The following is a 22038-nucleotide window of genomic DNA, read 5'->3' as shown; positions in this document are numbered from 1 at the left end:
GTCAGGAGTTCAAGACCAGCCTGGCTGACATGGTGAAACCCCATCTCTACTAAAAATACAAAAATCAGCCGGGCATGGTGGTGGGTGCCTCTAATCCCAGCTACTCAGCAGGCTGAGGCAGAAGCATCATTTGAACCTGGAAGGCAGAGCCTGCAGTGAGCCGAGATTGCACCACTGTACTCCGGCCTGGGCAACAGAGCGAGACTCCGAGACTCCGTCTCAAATAAATCCCAAACGTCAGTTCTCAAATAAATCCCAAATGTCCGTTACATTTTAAGCTACATTATGATTGTTTGGTTTGTAATGTCTTGTTTGCAAATGATGCAATGTTGACCTAAAAGAAATGAAGAAAGTAAAATGTTGCCCCTGGGCAGTCTAAGTACACAATATCACATAGCAGCTTGCCAGAAACTGCATGTAAGAACCATTTAAACAGTTTTACTGAATTTCTGTTAGCATCAGAATATGAGGACAGAGAGCACATTTCTGTTACTGTTATACAGGCCTTGTGCGTGCAAAGCCTAGAACCTCCACCCACTTTTTGTTTTTTGTTTTGGAGAAAGGGTCTCACTGTGTCACCCAGGCTGGAGTGCAGTAGCACGGTCTCGACTGACTGCAATCTCTGCCTCCCGGGTTCAAGCAATTCTCATGCCTCACCCTCCCGAGTAGCTGGGATTACAGCTACTCGGTGAGTCACCATGCCCGGCTAATTTTTGTATTTTTACCTCCCCCTACTTTAATGGACCAGTGACAACATAATCTCCCTGCCGCAACTTGCTTTATAGGACTGGGATCATCTGCCTTCTTTTGAATCTTATTTAGAATAACTGGTTAAAGTATTGCCCTAATTTAGAAATTCAAAACTGAAAATGTGGAAGCCGCTCTTACCCTTGAAAGCATACACTTGAACACAAACACAAAACTGGTTTCCAAAGTTTATTAAAAATCAAAGAATAGAAAAACTTTACATAAAAATATGTCAATTTTAGCTTCCATATTGTTGTCCACACACAAAAAAATCGAAACATGATATCTTTTGTCAAACCTGTAGCACACAACCACAGTGGTAGCCAGGCCAATTCATCTGCTTCACCATGACGGAAATGGAACATGGTACCTGTGTCTATGAATCGAGCTTTAAAATGCACACCCCACGGGACACTCACTGCCGGCCCCGTAGTGGTTTCCTTAATGTGGGTTTACAGTCAATATTGCTAATGCGTAGAGATTAGTACAGGCCTACAGATCAGTTTTTATAAATATTCTTTATCAATAGGTTCACAATTTAAATATTTTAAATATTTTTGATAACTTTCGGTCATCGAGAACTGCAGACACAGTGTGCTACTCTATTCTGGAATGCCTCCTAGAGAACCTGCAGTCGCAGCCGACAGCTCCCAATGACAGAGTGAGCCAGTCCTGCTTCAAAAGGGCAGACCGCAGACATTTTAAAGCTTGTCCTTGCTGGGCGTCCATCACATTCAGAGATCAATCTAGAACTCCCCACTGCTGCACATCCATCAGATGTCATGGTAGTAAGTATCTTGTCTCGACATTCTCCACTAGTGGACTTCAAAGACCAACCTACCTGTAGTGTTTAGAAAGACCAGACCCCCATTTTAACAACAGGAAGTCAGATGGCCTACAAGATGCAACCAACTCCCAGGACAACTGTGGTGCTCCAAAAACTCAGGGTTAGGCAGGATGGATATATTCTTTTTCAAAAAAAGGTAACAAAGACAGTGGTTGTTGTGGCAGAATACACTTGCATAGTATACCTGTATGCTTCCGACGTCGGGCGCCAGCGGTCCCGGCCCCAACGCTGGGCTGTGCTCTCCTGCGACATGATCCATTAAAACACTCCCCACGGCGCACTGGGCAGCTGAAGCACTTCTCCTAGATTTGCTCTTAACAGAACGAATGCATACGCTACAGATTCCTCAATGGAATCAACAGAATTCCTTTCTCCACATTCCTAAAACTGGGTACCACGGTCCGCAATAATAGTCACCAGACCCATCATCACAGGCTATGTCACTAAAACTGACTGAAGCATTTTCCAGTTCACATTTTCCTAAAGATTTTATAACGTGACAACCCTTCTCTCCTTAGAAAGTTATACTTCTGGCACTTGAAATGCTGGATTTGTTGTCCAGTTTAAAAGAACTGAAAACCAAAACGTTAAAACTCTGTGGTCAGAGCAAGACAACGGGCCTGGGGCCCGACAGCAGGGCCACGGGCAGTCCATCAGGTGGCTCTGGAGCCGAGCCCTCTGGAAAACCGTCAGGGCGACCTGACTCCTTCACTCACTCCGACCAAAAGAAAAGACATCAAAATAAAACCCCAAACCCCTCATCATGGTGTTTGTAACGATGCTCGTCAGACAACCAGCCGACACGATGACCCAACTTAGAAAATGCAGCTCGGGAAAGGACCTAAGCTTGTTTAAAAAAAATTCCCTCCTCCCTTAAATATAACTTATGTGAAAATAGGAAATTAAATAAAAAATATCTGAGTTATTGCACAAATCATAAGTTTTCAATATTTACATAGAAAAACAGTTCTGAAATTTCAAACAAAATGTGAGGGCAGTAAAACAATGACCTCCCAAGCCTATCCATGGAGGAAAGACACACGAACGGGGTTTGATCTCCTCTGCTGCTTTGACAAACAGGAAATGAAAATAGCAAACCGCGAAGGAACAGACACGGCTACCGCAAACCGCAAGCGCATGTTCACGTCCCTGCAGTTCCTGAGCCTGACCTGCCTCAGCACTGAAGGAAGAATCCTGGGAAGGCAGAAAACAACGTCCACGTTTAATAAGGCTTCACAGATGAGCACAACGAGCTGTTCTTGAAGATGGACGCGACCACCACACAAAGAAACATGCAGAGTGATCAGCGGCGGGCGTGCCGTGAGCCCGGCTGACGTGCGGGGTGCTGGTCTCGGTTCCCCTGCCGGTGGCCGAGGCCGCGGGGCAGTCTGCGGAGGGGTGGGGGAGGCCGACGCAGCCAGGAGCCATTATCTGCTGAGGCTCACGGGCAGACTGTCCCGCGTGTGTGTGTGTTTTTTCCTCCTCCATCCAGTGCGGTTATACTGGTGGTGTCCCCTGTTGCCCACAGGGGGCCGCACACCTCCGCTACCCACAGAGCTGTAGCCGCCGCCTTGGGTGTGGCCATGAGAGCCCTTCATGGACAGTTTCATGCCGTTGTGCTGCTGGAGAAAGAGAGAGACAGCAATGTTGGAGCCAGACAACAGGCACAATGCCCACGTCCTCCGGCAGTGACCACACTAAGCGCCGACGTGATGTTACGTAGGGAGGAGGGATGGACACCTGCCCTCTGGGACTTTCCAACTCTTCCATTTGAGAGAAAAGTATTCTTCCCATTCTGTGACTGACTGAAGGCAACAAGCATATACCAGGACCAAACCACACAAATTCAGCAGAACCTCACTTCTAACTTGTTCTACTTATCCATAGAAATAAGAAGGTCCCTGGCCAGGTGCCAGTGCCTTGTGCCTGTAATTCCAGCACTTTGGGAGGCTGAAGCAGGCAGGTCACTTGAGGTCAGGAGCTCGACACCAGCCTGACCAACATGGTGAAACCCCGTCTCTACTAAAAATACAAAAATTGGCTGGGTGTGGCGGCACACACCTATAATTCCAGCTACTTGAGAGGCTGAGGCACAAGAATTGCTTGAACCCGGGAGGCGGAGGTTGCAGTGAGCTGAGATCACACCACTGCACTCCAGCCTGGGGGATGGAGTGAGATTCTGTCCCAAAAAAAAAGAAGTAAGAAGGTCCCGGTCATGTTCTTCCCCCAACTGTGACCTTCTAGAAACAAGTGAGTCACACGTGCCAGGGCCTGGTACTCTCGCCCTCAGCAGCCTGTCAATCCCGGCATGCAGCAGCCTGTGCCTGGGCTGCACCCAAAGCACATTCTCCACACTGCAAAGTCCCGGCCAAGCAGACTGAGAGGAAACACACGCCGGCTTTAGGGAAGTCTCAGAGAAGGACAAACAGCAGGAGGAGGCTGGGAAAGCAAAGCCAAAATGCAACGAATGAGCTGCTGTGCGAAGTTGTTCTTTCACCCTGAATGTGTCTATCGGGGATGCATAAATCCAAGAGGAAATGTTCTATGACTTAACTCCTAAAAACAACCATCATACAACACAGGGCCAAAGACGCAAGCCTCAAGAATAAAACTTCCTGGCAAAGTAGGATTAGACAAGCAAAGGAGGAGTGGAGTAGAGTAAGAGGTGTGGACACCGATGAAAGTACCGAGCATCCGCACAGCCCAAGGGAACATCACGCATGACAGAGGCTGACCTGGAAGATCCTCGTCATGGCTCTCCCAATCATTCAGGTACTTCAAGAATATAGGAACCTAACGTGACCTGTTTTTTCCGTGCACACAGCTGGACTTGTGAGGAGCCACATGGGCAGGCATGCCAGGACCCTGCTGAGGCCCAGCACACAGCTCTGCCCACCCTGACGCTTGCTCCTACCCCAGGTGGGGATCAGGCAACGTGGGAATGACAGCAGCATACATGGGACATCATGGCAAGATCTGCTCTTGGTTTTATCATTTGCTTCTTAGAAACCAAGGTATTTAGCATATAAATGAATTATATAAATGGGAAAAGAAAAGTCTTCATTTTGAGCCTTATTTCAACTTTTAGTTTTATGCTAATCAGTTCAACAGAGGAAATAAGAAATGTTTGTGGCAACCAATTAAACTATATCTTACATCTTAAAATAGTTTAACTTTTTAAAGTTTTGTTTGGAAAGACAAGCAAACATGAGGCTGAATGACAAGAAAGCAAATTCCGTTTCAAATGATCTCTCTGGAATTCTCTTTGGAGGAGAAAACATTCAGCACCACCTCTCACACGGCAGCTTGAACAGGTGAACGCACCGGGAAAGAGCTATACCTTATGATACAGATGAGGGCTCGAGAGCGGGTTGGGGGACGCTGAGGGAATGGCCGGGGAAGACATGTGGTGGACGGCCTTCAAAGACGCAGTTCCTTCTACACCAGCTTGTCTGCAAGGAACAGGAGCAACCCCTAGGGTCGGTGGAGGTATAGTAAACCTGGTCTAGGAAGAAAACGACAGAGACAGCCATGGGTACCAAATCAATCACAGGAAAACCATCCGGCTTCTAAAGCTCAGCACAGCCAAAGGGCAGCTCATAAATGGCACAGTTGCATGTGGGCTCCATAAAGCAGTTTGTTTTACTATAACCTAACAATATTGTGCTTTGAATTAGAAATACCTCATATTCTGAAACAGCAATTAGAATATAAAGTATGCCCAGTAATCCAAGTCATAAAGTTTAAAACTCATTGAAGATCAAACGATTCAAAACATTAGCATCATCAGAATAACAACTGTCACCCCCGTGATGAATCCATGACTCACACACTGAACTCGGGGTCAGAGACCGAGACTGGCCCGACTGGTGGCCCAAGGGGCCGTGGGACGGCCGGCAGTTCCATCCTTGCCTGCTGTCCAGGTCCCGGGCTGCTTCTACATCAGCATCACCTATTACTGTCAGCAGCAGAAGCACACTAACAAGAACCCCTTTTCTCAGACTTGCAACACTGACCTCGTTGCATCTTGGCATCCCATGCATTTACCCCAACCACCTCTGGAGATCGACTGTGGACAAGAGTCTTCTTAGATAAGAACCTAGAAACCCTCAGCGTCCCTAGACTTCACGCTCGAACCACACAAGCAGCCGCAGAGCGTGGCTCTGGAGCTCAGCAGCCGCACTGGGCTCTCAAGGGCCCCAAGGCTTGTGGGTGGTTAAAACAAACACCTTTGTGACACACGGCCCAGGACGTCAGGGCCAGTGTGATGACCATAAAAAGGCAACCAAGTTTATCTGTGGTATAATTCATTTTAAGAGTGTAAATAATTGCCTCAGAATTTTACATTTATGCAGTAATTAGACACGTTATGGTGTCTGGCTGGGCCATGGCTCTGCTCATCAACTCTGTGGGTCATTACAGAGCCAGCATTCCAGAAGCTCTGCCAGAATCAGGGTGGATCCTGTGAGCATGTCTTCCCCAGAGCAGAGTGCAAAACTCCAAGAAATGAGTCAAGATACTTTTGCATATACCTACATAGTTTTATGCTCAAATTACACCCCACATTTCAGAAAATGGTTTTAAGTCAATTAACATGTTGGGTTTTATACCCACACATATTCCAGTGATGTAAAATCGGAAGTAGATACAAAATTTAGTATTTATAAAATTCTCCTTTAGATTTCTAATTTTATCTAAATTTTAGAAACAGACAGTATATTCTAACAGAAAAAGCCTTAGAAAGTATGCCTAATTTGAAACATGAAAAAAGTCCAATAAGTTCACATTAAAACTTTTAAAAAGTCTCAACACTGAGATTCTGAGAGGAAGTAGGGACAAGTGTCTGGCGCTGCCTGGTGCCCGGCTAAGTGGGTCGCGACTGAGTCGCTCTCTCAAGATGACCCTCGACAGCAGTCTCATGCTGGGGCAGTGAGGAAACTTACAGGAAGGCAGTCGACCTGGCCCCCGTGAAAAGCCACGGCAGCACTCGAGAACCACAGTCTCCTCGCTGCTGAAACTATACATGGTGGGCCTCAACACCACAAAAAAGAGGATTTTCTAGAACAAGACAGCAATGGCCAAAGACTCAAAAAGTTACTCTTCAAATTCAAAGGACCATGAATCTCTAGCGCATATCACAGCTTGGATGCCCTTCCCGGGGCCACCGCCGGGAAGGGCACCAGAGGGCCACATACCTGGTTGTTGGTTGTCATGATCAGTGTTCTGGAAGTGGTGGGCTGAGGTTTGCCACTGGGCATTGGCAAGGCGGTGGGTAAGCCGGCCATGAGAGGAGCTGGCGCTTGCAGACTGAACTGGTAAACACTAGGCGTTGTGCAGGGCGGTGTGTCTGAATCCTTGAACCCGGTACAAAAAACAACAAGGACAGCTGTACCACAAAGGTGCACTACTACCTCCTTCAAGCTATGAAAAGAAACGCCTGCCTCCAGGCCGGCTATGAAAGGTTATCTGAATTAAGTCTAACTTCTGAACGGGCAGCCCAAATCTACCCAGGCTTCCTTCAAGTAATTTCATCAAAACTGAAAAAGAATGTTAAAGGAAATACAGAAGAGATACTTGGATTTAATTTTTTTTTTTTAAATCTGTGAAGAGGATTACTGCCCTCGACAGCCGCATGAGCCAGACAGGTTCAGAAGGTTCACAGTGGGGGAAAGGAAGCCTGGTGCCAACATCATGGGGCTGCCCCCCACCCACTCCACACACATAAAAGGAAACAAAACCTGAGCAAAACTAAGGGGGAGATTTTAAGCTCACAGCTATGGACATTTACCAGAGACACAAACTATCCAACAGACACGCGGAGGAGGGGAGGGCACTCACAACGTCACTCCCAGAAAGTGAAGACACAGATGAGGCTGAGGAGCCTGAAGACAGGAGCTGGGGGCTGGACAGCGACAAAGTCAAGCGCTGGCCGTAGGGAGACTCGGGCTCTCGGTTCTGCGTCTGCTCCCCATTGCACGTGGCTATTCGCTCTTTAATCTTGATCCTGTTGTCTGTGGAGGGAAAAAGCCTTGGTTAATAACTCCTGAGAACTGTGGCGTGGAGCCGCCCCGGCAGCATCAGTCATGGGTTCTGCTGAGCCGGGAATGCTGCTAATGTGACTGACAAACCCAACATTAGGTTTTGCTTAATTTTAAAAATTATAGTCAATTAGTTATTGGAAAACATTAAACATGCTTGTAACAACTTGGGTATGCAAATCATCTTCAAATGTGAACTTTCTAAAATCTAAATATAGATCAAGTATTTTTTATGAAAATTTGGCACCCATATAAGGATGTACTGTAAGCACAAATAAATACACACTGGATTTCAAAGACTTAGTACAAAAAATGGCTATAAAATATCTCAATCATTTTTATGTTGATTACATGCTGAAATGTTAATATTTTGACTTCAGGTGAATAAAATCTACCAAAATTATTTTACCTGTTTCTTTTCACATTTGACACGGCCCTAGAAACTTTGAAATTCTATGTGTGGCATGCATTTGAAATTCTATGTGTGGCATTGTTTCTACTGGACAGTGCTGCTCTAGATCTTATTGTGTTTTTAATTAATGCTCATCAGAAAAACTAGCTATTTTCTTAATTTGACCAATTTACCACAAAGGAATAGAGACACTTCTGCATGAACACGCCAGCCAGTGGTTAGGATGAACACAAATGAATTAATCTCTCACCCATCCCCGGCGACGGGTGGGCTTTGCTGCCCCACTTCTCTTTGATCCACCTCCGGTAGTCAATTACCTCCTGAGTTACTTTGATGATTCTTCCTAAAGTACTGCAAAGGGACATTGTTGGAGATCAACAGAGTACAACAGGTATCAGGGAGTTAGAACCCCTCTTGAGCAGTTACCTTATATACCTTATACCCCTAACAGATCATCTCACTAGGTGAAGGACAGTAGGAAGGGAGCTAAAATACATTTACAAATATATATGACTTCTCATGATTCAGCTCCAGCACACCCTGGATCGTAGTACAGAAGACCACTGTGAAATGCAGCTCCAAGTAGGGGAGCGTGGCCTTCCCACCCTCGATGGTCACACAGTGCTGACATTTCACTTCCCACTGCACAGGCAAGAATGGAGATGGTACCGAGATGAGTGCCCCACACGGGGCCCAGAGCTCCGCCTGAAAACACCGAGCAGACAGCGGCTCAGGAACACACAGAGCTCCAGCACCACCAGCGCCTGCAGCAGCTGCTGAGCCAGGCCTCGAAACCTGTTTATTCCATCATCCACCATGGAACAGATTTATCAAACTGTTTCAAATTCCACTCTTGATGACCACGTTACTCTTCCTTCCCATTCCTATCTCATCTCCCACCCCCTCCAATCCCACCACTACCACCACCACAGCATCATCTGGGTCAGAAGTAAATACCTCTGACTACATTTTGGGACTGTAAAAATGGCCCAAAATGTAGAACAAGGGACGAGTGTACATAAGAGAAGATGGTAGGGACTGGGTGATCAGATACATTCACTTAGAAAGTGAATGTTTATGCTTTCAAAGCTGGAGAAAAAGCATCATGTTCTAAAGTTTTGAAAGCTAGAAATCACCTCTCCAAAACAAAAGACCCTGAAGAAAATGTCAAATCTCCAAGAAAGAAATTTTCAACTCTCAACCATGGATGAATCCCATACAGCCATCCCACATTCCTAGAAGGCCTTCCTTAACCAACATATCCAAATTCTACTGAAATACGACAGAACATCCCTTCATAAATTTCATGGAGGTAAATGACACAGGAAAGGGGTAACTATCATCCCACAGGCATGCTGAGCCCAGACACAGACACGCAACCATTACCTTTCGGCGTCTCTGTTTGGATAGGACCTGGCCAGCGGTGACACGGCATGGCTGAGCACTATGTAGGCATAGTCGAAGACCTGCTTCACCTGCATGGCGCCATAGGAGCTCCGGCCAACATCATTCCCTGCAGCAAAAAGGCTATGTCAGACTCTCCCCACACGCACATCATCGTCCACATTTCAGATCTTGTCATACAAGTGACTCTGAAGCAGGCCCTCACCAGCAAAGCCCAGACAGGCGAACACAATGGGCACGCATGGCAGTCGGCACTAGCAAAGGCCCTGTCAATCACCATACACAGGGCACGGTCTGTGAGTGCCGAGGGGCCTGGTCTGCATAATCATTGCCCACGTGCTCACGGCCCACCTCATGAAGGCAGCTGCCATTCACAGACGGAGCGACAGCTCACAAAAAGCCCACTCTCCAGGTGGCAGACACACAAGGAAGCCAAAAGCTACCATTGTGCAGACCGGAGCACTGACCCAGTGTGATCGCCGATCTGACAATCAGGAGGCCTCACAAGGCAGTCAGAAGGGCAGCTAGCCCCAAGTGCACCCCAACTCAGTCAAGACTAACGGAACCTGCAGGAAGTGAATCCTTTAGAATGGAATGTGAATTCTCATGTGTGGAAAACTGGGACAGCAAATCAAAGAAATCTGTCACAGAAGTCACCAAGGAAGTCAGTCAAGAGGAGCTTACTTTTCATCAGAAAAGCAGTTTCGAATTTTAATCTACATACAACTCATTCTTCACAATCAGGTTAAGTGTAGATTTTTTTTAAAGGACATATATTCTAAGTACTGGAATTTTATCTTTTCTAGGTTTATATTATATATCTCAATGATTATGTGGGTCTTTGTTTTTTTGAGTACATTTCAGTAGACACTTGAAGACAATGGCAATGTCTCCAATGTGACTGATCCAACAGACAAAAAGATGGATGATACACTGCCACACCGTGCTACCAAAAAAACCACTCAAGAGCCTGCATAAATCACGCCATCTACAAGCAACAACAAAACACATCAGCCAATGTGTTTTCCCTGAGATGATCTTTAGGAAATGAAGTCAAAAGCCAAGTGACTAACAGGTTTGTGTTGTGGGATGTGTTCAACATGATAACAATAATAAACATTAATATCCATATACGAAAAAAGTGGAAAAATACATGTCCAAATAAAGGGATTATGGCATCTACTGTTTTTCTATATTACATACTTCTGGGAAACAAATGATTTAGAATGAATACGTAATACTTCTGTAATCAGAAAAAAAAAAGATTTTCCTTAATTCTGCTTTATTACAGAATGTAAACAGTTGGAAAGACAAAAGTTAATTAGAAGCATTAAATAAGGATTTCTCAAAATGTCATTATTAACTGGTTAGTATAAGAGAAACCTGTGGCTGGGCATGGTGGCTCACGCCTGTAATCCCAGCACTCTGGGAGGCCGAGGCAGGTAGATCACAAGGTCAGGAGATCGAGACCATCCTGGCTAACATGGTGAAACCCCATCTCTACTAAAAATACAAAAAATTAGCTGGGAGTGGTGGTGGGTGCCTGTAGTCCCAGCTACTCAGGAGGCTGAGGCAAGAGAATGCCGTGAACCCGGGAGGCGGAGCTTGCAGTGAGCCGAGATCATGCCATTGCACTCCAACCTGGGCGACAGAACGAGACTCTGTCTCAAAAAAAAAAAAAGAGAAACCTGCATCAAGAGCAAATGAATTGCCCGAGGCTCTCAGAGCCCCAACATAGCCCCCGCACCTCCCCCTCACCCCCCGAGGCTGGCCTAGCTCCCAGCAGTGGAGGCCGGGGAGCCCTTACCTGGCAGCAGGGGGTCCTCAATGCACAGCATCGACGGTCTGTACCCGCTGGTCATGGCTTTCATGATCTCCTCTTTGGCAATATAGGCACCTCCTTCTTTGATTCTAATACCGGTTTTCAAGTAATTAAAATTTCTTCCATAGAGTTCAAAAAATTCTACAAGAAGCATTCCAAGGTTTTCATCAGCTCTCCGGGCATCAATTCTTGGATGCAACTGTAAAAGCAATGCACCCACAATTTGTATGGATTCATGGCATGTTCTAAAGAAAATAGGATGCAACGAAGTCTGCCGTCCAGCAGCCTCTTCAACGCAATACCAGTGAGAGGCACTCGCTCACTCACCAGCACCACGAGGAAGCCTGAACAGCAGCCTCTTCAATGAGGAGTGTTCAAAAGGAATACAATGTACTAATCTCAATTTTATTGTCGTTTAATTTTTGGAATTGTTAATCCATACAGCAAACTTCCTGCAAACACAGATACCTGATTAACCAAATATTGGCAAATAAGTTGACTATATTCTGCATAACTTAGTTGTCTGGATGGTAGATGTAATTTCAGATTCTCACCGTCCTAATTTCGTTATGCTGAAGTACAACCAACAGGGGTCAGTGTTAGACTGAACAGTATGGCGGTATCACGTAAAACCAGAAAGTGAAATGACTGATTTCAGCTGAGTATAGGTCATCAGTATTACATCATAATATTTATAGCAAGCTTCCATCCTGCTTGCACACAGATGAGCACCACTCTCAGTTCAGTGCCATATCGTCTTCAAAAAAGGCATTGGGCTTGTTCTGAACTAAACCACTGTCCACCACACCTCCTGAGGGTCGTAATTCTCAGCTGTCCAGACCTGCATTACCCACATGTCTATTTAAATGAACTAAAACAAATTAATTAAAAATCCAGCTTGCTGCTCTCACCAGCCACACTGCAATACTCAGTAGCCACATGTGGCACCAAGCCCCTTGCCGGACCATGCAGAAGTGGCCGTCACCATCACAGAGAATTCTATCGGACAGTGCCAACTAGAAAGGGATGGACAAGGGCACATGAGAGAAATCCCTCAGAGAAGCATGGTGCTTGAAACTATTTATAACACAGAGTGCCAGGAGGAGCTGCAGCTTGAAAGCATACAAATGTTTTTAAGTTTCAGAAGAATCCCGGAGTTCTCTGCATATTTCCACCACACAAGAGGAGGATTCCAATTCTGGCATTACCTTTATTCCCTTCCTTATTCCTTGTCTTTTAGCCAAAATCACATATCCAAGAACCTGGCCAGTGGCAGGGTGGGCCTCCTCCCCTCACTCAGTCAAGAAACTCAAATGTTGCCACAGTCACACCGCTGAGGCAGGACAAGCTCTGGGCACTGGACAAGGCACAGGGATGTGGCAGTGAACACAGGAATCCGACTCATGCTATGGTGGCCTCCTGTGGGGTCACAGGATCACTGAAAGGACCCCCTGAGGGGGTGGCAGGAGGCCCTGGGCCCAGGCACACATGGCACATGCATGATCAAAGTATTAAGTAGCTGTTGTTACTACAAGGCCATGAAAATAGTGCAAGTCAGGAGTATACTAGTAAAGAACAGAGGCCCATGTTTAGTTCAAAATAATGTCCAAAAACTATGGAAGAAATGCTATACACTAATGGCCACATCTCAGAGGGGAAAGTGAAAACAGGACAGTGTGACTTGAACTGTAAGAAAACAGACATGGAATTCCATTTTCACTACTCTTAAAGCATCTCTGCAGAGACAGACCAAGGAAGCTGCGATCATCACAGGTGGTTACCCAGTGGTTCTACTATCATAGCATTCATGACAGTGAGAACATTACCAAATCATGAACAGAAACGGCTCGCTCAGCACAATCACAAGTACAACATTAATGGTAAACATGGACAAATCCAGTTGTGCAGCTAAATTATATAGGCAAGATTTTGTAAAGAACAGAATTCTTCACTCAAGAAAATATAAACACAATACTGTTTCAATTAGAGATGATTTTAAATGTTTAAAAAGTGTTAAGTACAGTTTATCAATACATCACAGCATTTAACAATATTTTTTAAAACACATCTGTTTTCTACTGATAGATTTTCCATGTTACTCAACAAAATAAGGACCACATATAATTTCAGACAAAATAATGAGGTTTCATCAATTGAGAAACCAATCTTGTAAATCCTTTTCTCATATGTGGTACCAAACTTTATTCTGAGACAATTTTTTTTCAATATAAAATCACAGGCAAGCACCAAGAAATGTTTATTGTTTACCATGAAATGGACATTTCTGAATATAGAGAACTCCTTGAGCTTGCACTGATGTGCACTGGACCCACAGAACCAGCTGGGCACCCCCGCACTAACAGTTACACCCAGTACAAAATGAGCTACAAAGGAGCCTCCAGAAAGGTGCATTGATCAAGAGGGTTTTAATATAAGAATCAGAAATCAGCCTCTAACAAATTGAAACAATATAGTAAAAGGAGAGCAAAGGCTGCTGGAACCCACAGGACAACTGGCTGGAAGAGTCTACTCTTACACATGTCTCAACAGAAACGGTCTCAAGAAAGCATACGTACCTGTAGAAAGCTAATGGCCATTAAAATTAGGCTGTATGAGCTAATTCCACCTGTAAAAACTTCATTCAGGTCCCTCTGCAGAAGGAACTGTTTCAATACTAAAATCAAGTAAGGCAGCAATGAATATTTCTGTAAATTCCAAAAGAAAAAGATTTATTGAGTAATTACCATACTTTCAAAGAGATTTCACATAGCAAATTACACAAGACAGAAAGGAACGTTTCCTCCATCCTCTTGCCCATCTGAAGACTCTCAGTAAGTCTCAAACTTTGGTTGGGAGACGCTAAGAATTAATTTCCTGAGGGGCTTGTGAAAATCGAGACTGTGGAGCTCTCCCTCGGTTATGACTCAGCAGGCGTGCACCCCCACCATGAAGAGTCCACAGGCACAAAGGAACTCAAGGCGAAAGGCGAAACCAGCGCGTTCGCTGGAGTATTTATGTGCTTGCTACGCAGGCCGTGAGGACAGTGGGGGCCTCCGGAGCAGGAGAGCAGAGTGAGGGTGGCAAGGAAGGCAGAGCGGCAGGAGATGACAGGAGGGAGGGAAAGCCTGGCTGCTGCTGTCCGTGTTGTGCTGGGGGCAGACGTGCTCCTTCAGACCAGATGACAAGGGGGAAGGGGGAACCTGAAGGGCAAGGCCCTTGAAAATGGAACAAGACGGGACCAGATTGCAGGGGTGGATTTGCCCCTGCTAAGGACTACAATGGCCTCTACTGTAACAGGATTTGCCCCTGCTAAGGACTGCACAGTCTCTACAGTAACAGGAAGAAGTCACGACCACCCAGGGGTGGGTCTGCCCCTGCTAAGGACTGCATGTCCTCTACTGTAACAGAAGGTCACGACCACCCGTTTAAGACCATGAACATGGTCAGAGTCCCAAATACATCAGCTCAACCAAATCTCTCTGCCCATCCTCAGGCACTGAGACCACCCAAAGTGAGTATATCTAAGACAGTTCATGATTTATCAACTTCCACTGGACACCTGCGCAAAACCTGCGAATGAGGCACGCTGAGCTAGAAGCAGTCTCTTTGTAATAACTAGAAACAACATTTTAACAAAGCCCTCTAAAATAATTGTCAACTTTATAAAATGGTTACTCAAGAAAAGCAAATTTTAAAACCAGCTATGTAATTTCAAAGTATCTCTAGAAATAGTATTGTAGGAGAAATAATGTAAGTGTAGTCTGTATTACGAAAGACCCCTGTGTGCAGCTGACAGCTGTAAACATCTGTAGGAGAAATGCCGCCGAGCATAAGCACTCCAGTCCTGCACTTTCGCTGCGCGAGGTCACCAAGCACAGTACCTTCATGTAATTCTTGATGAACTCCGCTGCCCGGACGCCCGTCTCCATGTTAAAGCTGATGTCAACTTTCACTTCAGTCTCCTGATCTGTGAGCTTTATTATTGGTACCTGTAAAGATTTCATTTTAAGAACTGCTTTAATATGCAGGACTCTCCACAGCCAGGCATCAAAATGCTGCCAAAGCTGTACAGAGGTTTGGTGTTTTTTCTTAGTAATGAAAGGGGGTCAGAGAACATTGTCAGCATCAGTAGTCCCTGAATCCAGGACAACTCCCAGGCCCCAGCCCCTCACAGCAAGGCCCACGTTCTGTCCCGCCCCTGCAGCCCTGCATCAGCACCGGAGGTGACCCAGCATCAAAGAGAAGTGAGGGGAGGGAGCCAACAGGGAACATGATGAGTTAGTCTCTGCCACGCCCACCCTACGTGCTGGGATGGGGAGAGGTGCCTGGCCCCCAACTTCTATTTGGTCGAATTTTTGAAATAATTTAATGTAACTTCAAAGCCGTTTTTTAAATTGTACGTTATACTGATATTGTTTCTCCAAACAATACTGATATTGTTTATCTACTTTAGGTTTTCACTCTTTAAGATAATTTTACCAAAAAAAACTTTCCCCTAAAAGATTCAGCAAATAAAGGGCTATTTTAGAAATATTCTCCCCAACAAGAACTGTCACCAAATGGCACTCAAAACCTGCCTCAGCAACTGTCCAGGCCACACTCACGCCCCACCACCCACCCCACCAGTGAAACTGTGTTCTTCCAGGAAAAAAGGCAATGTCTGGTTTCCTTCAGCCGTGAAGCATGAAAAACGGAGTTCCTTTAACCAAAACAATCAGGGTCTGATGAAAGGTTTAAACACCAGTGAAAGGCAACACAGGGACGAGGCATTCAGTACACTCCTATTCTGGGCTTTAATGTCTACACTTGAGGGCAAACCACCAAGGACTCAGCGTGTGAGGACAGGCCAGTGGGGCCAGAGTCGCCTGGACGCCACTGCAACCACCAGACAGGGTAAGCTCTGGGGGCCAGCACATTCTAAGAAGGCAGAGAAACAAAATACTTTCCCAAAGAACTCATCAGAAACTGCTTTGGAAGAAGTCAACACTCGATGGCTATGCCTTCCCCGACACTCGATGGCTATGCCTTCCCCGACACCCAGAGTTCAGGAAGCAGCTTCCTTTCCATCTCATGGACTCCTCCCCACAGTCACTCCTGCCACTCTCCTGCCCTACTCTTGCACACACTCACTCACCGCAGCAACCCCAAATCCTGAGGTGAGGAGTAACACTGGAACATTCAGTTTTGGGTTGTCCTTCCAAACAGACAAGCTTTCACCTTAAACTCAGCCCTCGCCCTGGGGCTCTTGTGCCCATGACAGACCGGCTGTATGGTGAGGACGGTCCCTGGAAAGGAGCAGTGGCAGGCTCCAGGCTCTCCCTGCAGTCTACACTGGCCTTCAGGCAACAGAGGAAGAGGTACTTAGTAGCCAATATGCGACAGAAATGAGGTCACTGGGACGAAGCAGTTACTGCAACAACTGCTCAACCTACTGTGTGTCCTCAGGACAACCGGACCTTAGTTCTCTACTCCAAAGGTGGTCGCCTGGTCAGGATTCCCATCCACCTCCCCGCTGCCCCTTGGCACACACAGAGGAGCAGCAGACAACAGCGGCCTGGGCTAAACGCAGGTGCTGCCTCGCACAGCCGCCAACCCACCTTGGGCTAACTACCTCACCTCTCTGCACCTGTTTCCTCACCTGTAAAATGAGAAGGGCAACAGTGTCTGCTGATGAGAGTGGCTGGGAGAGCTAAGAGCAATAAGGCCCATAAGCATTTGAGAAAGTGGCCAGCCAGGGCTTGTCTCATGCTCATGAGAAGAGCCAACAGCCCCTTTTGGAACCTGGGCCTGGAGGGAGCCTCTGGTGCTGCCTGCCCTCTCTGGTCCACATGACAATGACGTGAGCACGTGTACTTCGTTAACTTTCACCAAGAGGTGCACCTGGTACATGTGCACTTTTCAGTGCATATATCACGTTTTAAAATTTGCCCCCAGTCCCAATCAAAAGCACCTGACAAGGAATCACCTGAGAAGCATGTGAATGCCCCCTCCCCTACCACCACACAGGCAGGAGGAAGCTCCCGCCTTAACTGACGCTCTGCTAAACACTAGGAGGATGTGAATCACACACTACATAAGTTGACACACAAATTTAAAAATGAAATGCTAGCCAGTCGCACAGGTGAGCTAAGAACTGTCATACGACAGGTAAGTACCTCCCAGTCACTGGGGGCTTAGAATCTTGAACTGACATAAATTTTTAACAAGTACACACCAGAAACAGTCTCATCTCCACACTTCCCCCAAAGAGAAGAGGCTTTTCATATACGTATATATTTTGGAACAACGAAGGAACAGCTAAGTTGTTCCTCTTGAATTTAACGTAGCAAATGGTAATCATAAAAACCATGGTTTAATCATTGAGCCAAACACTCCAAAATGGGCAGCACCTGAATGTCAGTGTCCGCTTTCAGATATGACTCTCCTTTCCTATTCATCCTAACATGAGTAGACACAATCATATATTTTCATTCCAAGAACAGTTTAATGGGCTCACAAATCCCAAAAGTTCAGACTCACTAAACATGTTCTCAGTTGGTGATCATGACTATAAAACAAAAACATAAAACACTTGTCTATACCAGAAGCAGATTAATCATCGAAACCGTAGCCAATAACTGTGTAAAATACCACGAGCTCGTGACACAGGCGTATCCTGTAACCACCTGGGATGTGACGAGGATCCTGCCCAGTCAGAGGGGCCAAAGCCAGGCACTCACCGTAGCCTTGTCAAGGACTTTGATGGAACACGGCTCAGCCACATTGTGCTTCCGCAGGGCTTGCTCCAGCAGCTGTAAAGGAGGACGCTCCCATTTCCCGAAGACCACCAGGTCTATGTCGCTGACAGAAGAAAATGCACGTCAGCCACTGGCTCCCCTTACCACAGCCTACACACTCATGTGGGCAGGATAAGCACCACCGCACATGTGCCTGCGTCTCCCCCAAAGGCCAAGACACAATCCCACTAGGCTATGGCCCCTAAGGAAGTGAAATGCAGTTCATAAACTACAGCAAGTCCTCGCTGAACTGAAGGGAAGACTTCCATAAGATGGAAAGCAAAGGTTAAATGATTCTCCCAACAGCACTAGGTATGTGAGGGGATTCAGATGAAAACGCCTGCCCCCAAAGCAGGCTGAGGCCCCGCTCTCCCAGCACCTACTCCAGCACTACCTACACTGGATCACTCCTGCAGACTCAGGGATTCCTGGATACCCGAACCTGTTCAATTACCCATTGGCCCTGCTAACATCAACCCCCAAATCCTGAGATTAGAGCCTCTTCAGCCTCCAAATGCTAACTAGCAGTGGGTTAATAGAAGGTAAACTTTTAATGAGACAGTGCACGGAAATTTATTTGGATACCAAGAATCCTTAATGAGAAAATACCAGTTTACATTTTAGAATGCAAACTTGTTTGACATTTTCTTATCAGGTAAAAACCCTTAGAAAATACTATTTAAAGAGAATTTTGCTTGAATCTTCATTAAAACATAAGATCAATTTTTCAAACACATGTTCTAAAGTATCAGCAGAATGTCTTCTATTGCGTTTACTTCCCACAGTCCTCCCACCTGTCTTCTTCACGTTTCCAGCACCCAGCATTTTTGCACCCCAACAAATTAAGTGTGAGGCAAAATGCAAAGCAATGAATTCATCATAACACTAAATTAAATCTTTCTGCCAATTTCCTTCTGTAACCACAGTCTTTTCCTTCAGCTGGCCTTTTTCGCCTTAGACTCAATTACAAAGAATCTACTTGTAGCCCTTAATATCGCCCAGACACCATCCCAGCCTCTAAATAAGCACAGACACTAGCCCACGCCATGCAGTCTGGTACTCACCTAGTTGGAAGATAGAGACCTGTACTAAAGCTGCCAAATATCTGTACCTGAAAGAAAGAGAGGTTGCTTTAAAATGTATACCACAAACCAAGCAGTCACACTACCATTACTTCTTACTACAAGAAAGCCCTCACTATACCCTTGGGTAAAAAATAAAACTACCTTGGAAACTGATGGAGGGGACTGTGTAACAATTAACCAGAAAATTCCCTTTAAGTTAAAGACGTGCCCCAAAAAGGAATGTTTAAAAACTCTAAGTTAAGAGGTGAAACAAGTCTCGTCTTCACCCTACAACCCTTCAAAGCTGAGGACTTTCCAGAGCTAGCTTTGAACCCTTCAACCTCTTCTTAAACCCACAGCTAAGGCACTGGGGCAGGGCCTTGTCCTAGGGCTCTGAAGTTTAAAGCCAAAAATATGTATCATTTTTAAAGAGGAGCAGAAAACTGGGTCGTCCTTGCCCACCACCAACCAAGAGCACACATGCCCCTCACAGCTAGAGCACGGCCAGCCCTGCCGGTCCCCTGAGCCCAGCCAGCAGCAGGGAAGGCTGCTGAGCAGAGCTAGCCAGGGGCAGGCTTCACACCGCCTGCACCAAGCATTCCAGAAGGCCCCTCTCCACATGTCAAAAACACTTGTTCCTTCACCGCAAGAGTGGTGTGTGATGAGGGAACACTTCCAAGTTTTACAAAAATGAACACATTATATGCTACCATGTGTGGTGGTGGGGAAGCAGGGGTGGGTGACAGGGCGAAATTTCTAAATTTAAGGTGAACTTAAGAGAAACAATCACATCATTCTCCCCGCTCCAAAAAAAAAAAAATCCCTCAGCCAATGGTCCTCGCACTTGAGTGTGCGCCAGTGTCACACAGACCCGCGGCCACCGCAGGTGTCGAAGGCATCAGGTGCAGGTGGGCCGGGGGCCGTGCATTCCTAGCATTGCAGGCGACCTGGCCTTCTCAAAGCACACTTGGAGAACTGCTTCCTCGGGCCGACGGGAAAAGGTCTCTGTGGATCCAGCCGACCCATCACCACAGGGCGTTTAAATTTACTCGCACATGACTTGTGGCACAGAACCCCAAAGAACATACTCACATCAGCCGTCGGCCAAAGGTCTTTAACAACAGTTTCGATCCGTTTCACCACCTCTCTTCTCATAGCTGCTTCTTCAGGACAAGGGGACATGAAGTTATAAAAGTCAATTATTTCCTCATGTAGTCTAATGGACAAAAGAGAAAACATACTAGAGTTACAATGAAACGTCACCACGCTTTCTGTTCTGTTCTTACATTAGGATGACACTCAAACATATTTCTGGCCACGAAATTCAGTTTCATTTCTCCTCTGAAAGTATAAAATGAAAACTCTGTGTTCAACAAACTTACACAGTATGACTTAGCAACACTAAACAAGTGAATTTTGTCAATTCCAATTATCAATAAATTTACAACTGGCCTTTAAAGATTTATCAAAAAAAATCATCTCAGTGATTCTGCACTGAAAAAAATGAGAGAATTCCATCCAGGAAGTGTGAAAGCAGCTTTCCAATGAATGTGGCACAGTCGGGCACAGGTCTGAGGGTGGGACCCAGCTCCAGTGCATGTCCCAAGGCCCCATCAGCACCTCCCTGAGTAATTCAGCTAAGGAGGATGGGAGGGACTGAGAATGGGCCAAGGTGTGGGGAAGGAACACGTGAACAGGAAAAAAGATATGTGAGTCCTCAGGGGCCCGGCGGCCCAGGTCGCCCAAGCTACCTGGTGACCATCCACTAAATCCAGGTTCCATCTGCCAGTCTCAGCAGAGAGAAACAGGGTCCCTGGAGGCAGAAAAGTTGATCTAATTCAATACTCAAGTATTCTCTCCTTAAGAGGCCAACAAGGAGGTCAACAGCCAGATGCCTGTGGGATAGGAGTAAGTAGGGCCTCTGTCTCTCTTAACAAAAAACTAAAGCAGTGTTTTCAAGCACTAAGAGCAAGGCCTGGAAGACGCCTCATGCCGCCACCTCAAAGGTGCTGATGTCCTGTCACCCCATGGGCTCCAAGAGCTGAGGTCAGCCCTGTGGTCAGTGGCACCAGCCTATGTCATGAGTTAAGGCTGAAGCCTACACCGATGACTGCAGGAAAAGTGCTGTCGTCCTCCTTTCCTTTAATAGATTAATTAAAGATGGAGAGAGGAGAAAGCAAATTATCCAGTCCCAGGAATTATAACAAATCAAACTCATCTGCTTCCTTAATGCTAGGACTCCTAGGAATTATAACAAATCAAACTTGCCTGTTTCCATTCTAAGTTTCACTAATCAAGCAAACAGCAGAAGACAAAACAGGGCCAACGAACAGCTGGCAAAGTGGAAGCATATAGCACCTCTTACAGGACCCGCCAGGGGTGAGTCCAAAGGTGAGTGGCCCCGCGTCAGCCTACAGTTTGGCTCTTGTGTAAAGTTAATTTCAACTGTCTCTCACCTGAAGTATCGCCACTTCCCACCCTGCCAAAAAAGTCATTTGGAGGAAGCATTCCAAACTGCCCACAGAGGGTTTAAGGCTAGGCTGCAAGCACACATGAGACTCCAGTCGCAGCAAATAAATGCTGGGCACCCTTGCTCATGAAGCACCTGCAAATCAGGCCATCCCTGCAGCCTAATTTTATCTATCACATTTAATTTAAAAAAACATGTGTCTGGATGCGGTGGCTCACGCCTGTAATCCCAGCACTTTGGGTGGCTGAGGTGGGTGGATCACGAGTTCAGGAAATCAAGACCATCCTGGCTAAAATGGTGAAACCCCACCTCTAGTAAAAATAGAAAAAAAATTAGCTAGGCATGGTGGCACGAGCTTATAGTCCCAGCTACCCAGGAGACTGAGGCAGGAGAATCACTTGAACCCAGGAGGCAGAAGCTGCAGTGGGCCGAGATTCTGCCACTGCATTCCAGCCTGG

At 46.2% G+C, this 22038-nt stretch overlaps 1 protein-coding gene across 1 annotated transcript in view; it reads right to left on the bottom strand.

The window, feature by feature from the left end:
- Nucleotides 1–922: 922 nt before the first annotated feature.
- TENT4A (terminal nucleotidyltransferase 4A) overlaps nt 923–22038 on the bottom strand; it is a 43653-nt gene continuing 22537 nt past the window's right edge. The window contains 12 exon segments of the mRNA XM_021939223.2: nt 923–3216; nt 4935–5099; nt 6790–6948; nt 7433–7605; nt 8295–8395; nt 9431–9557; nt 11256–11469; nt 13847–13975; nt 15152–15259; nt 17990–18110; nt 19111–19157; nt 20203–20326. Of these exon segments, the coding sequence (XP_021794915.2) occupies nt 3022–3216; nt 4935–5099; nt 6790–6948; nt 7433–7605; nt 8295–8395; nt 9431–9557; nt 11256–11469; nt 13847–13975; nt 15152–15259; nt 17990–18110; nt 19111–19157; nt 20203–20326 (1663 nt within the window). The 3' untranslated portion in view covers nt 923–3021.

Source organism: Papio anubis, chromosome 5 (genome assembly GCF_008728515.1).
Source record: "Papio anubis isolate 15944 chromosome 5, Panubis1.0, whole genome shotgun sequence".
Taxonomy (NCBI): Eukaryota; Metazoa; Chordata; class Mammalia; order Primates; family Cercopithecidae; genus Papio; species Papio anubis.
The sequence above is the reverse complement of the archived record's forward strand: the minus strand, read 5'-3'. Positions and strand labels throughout refer to the sequence as shown.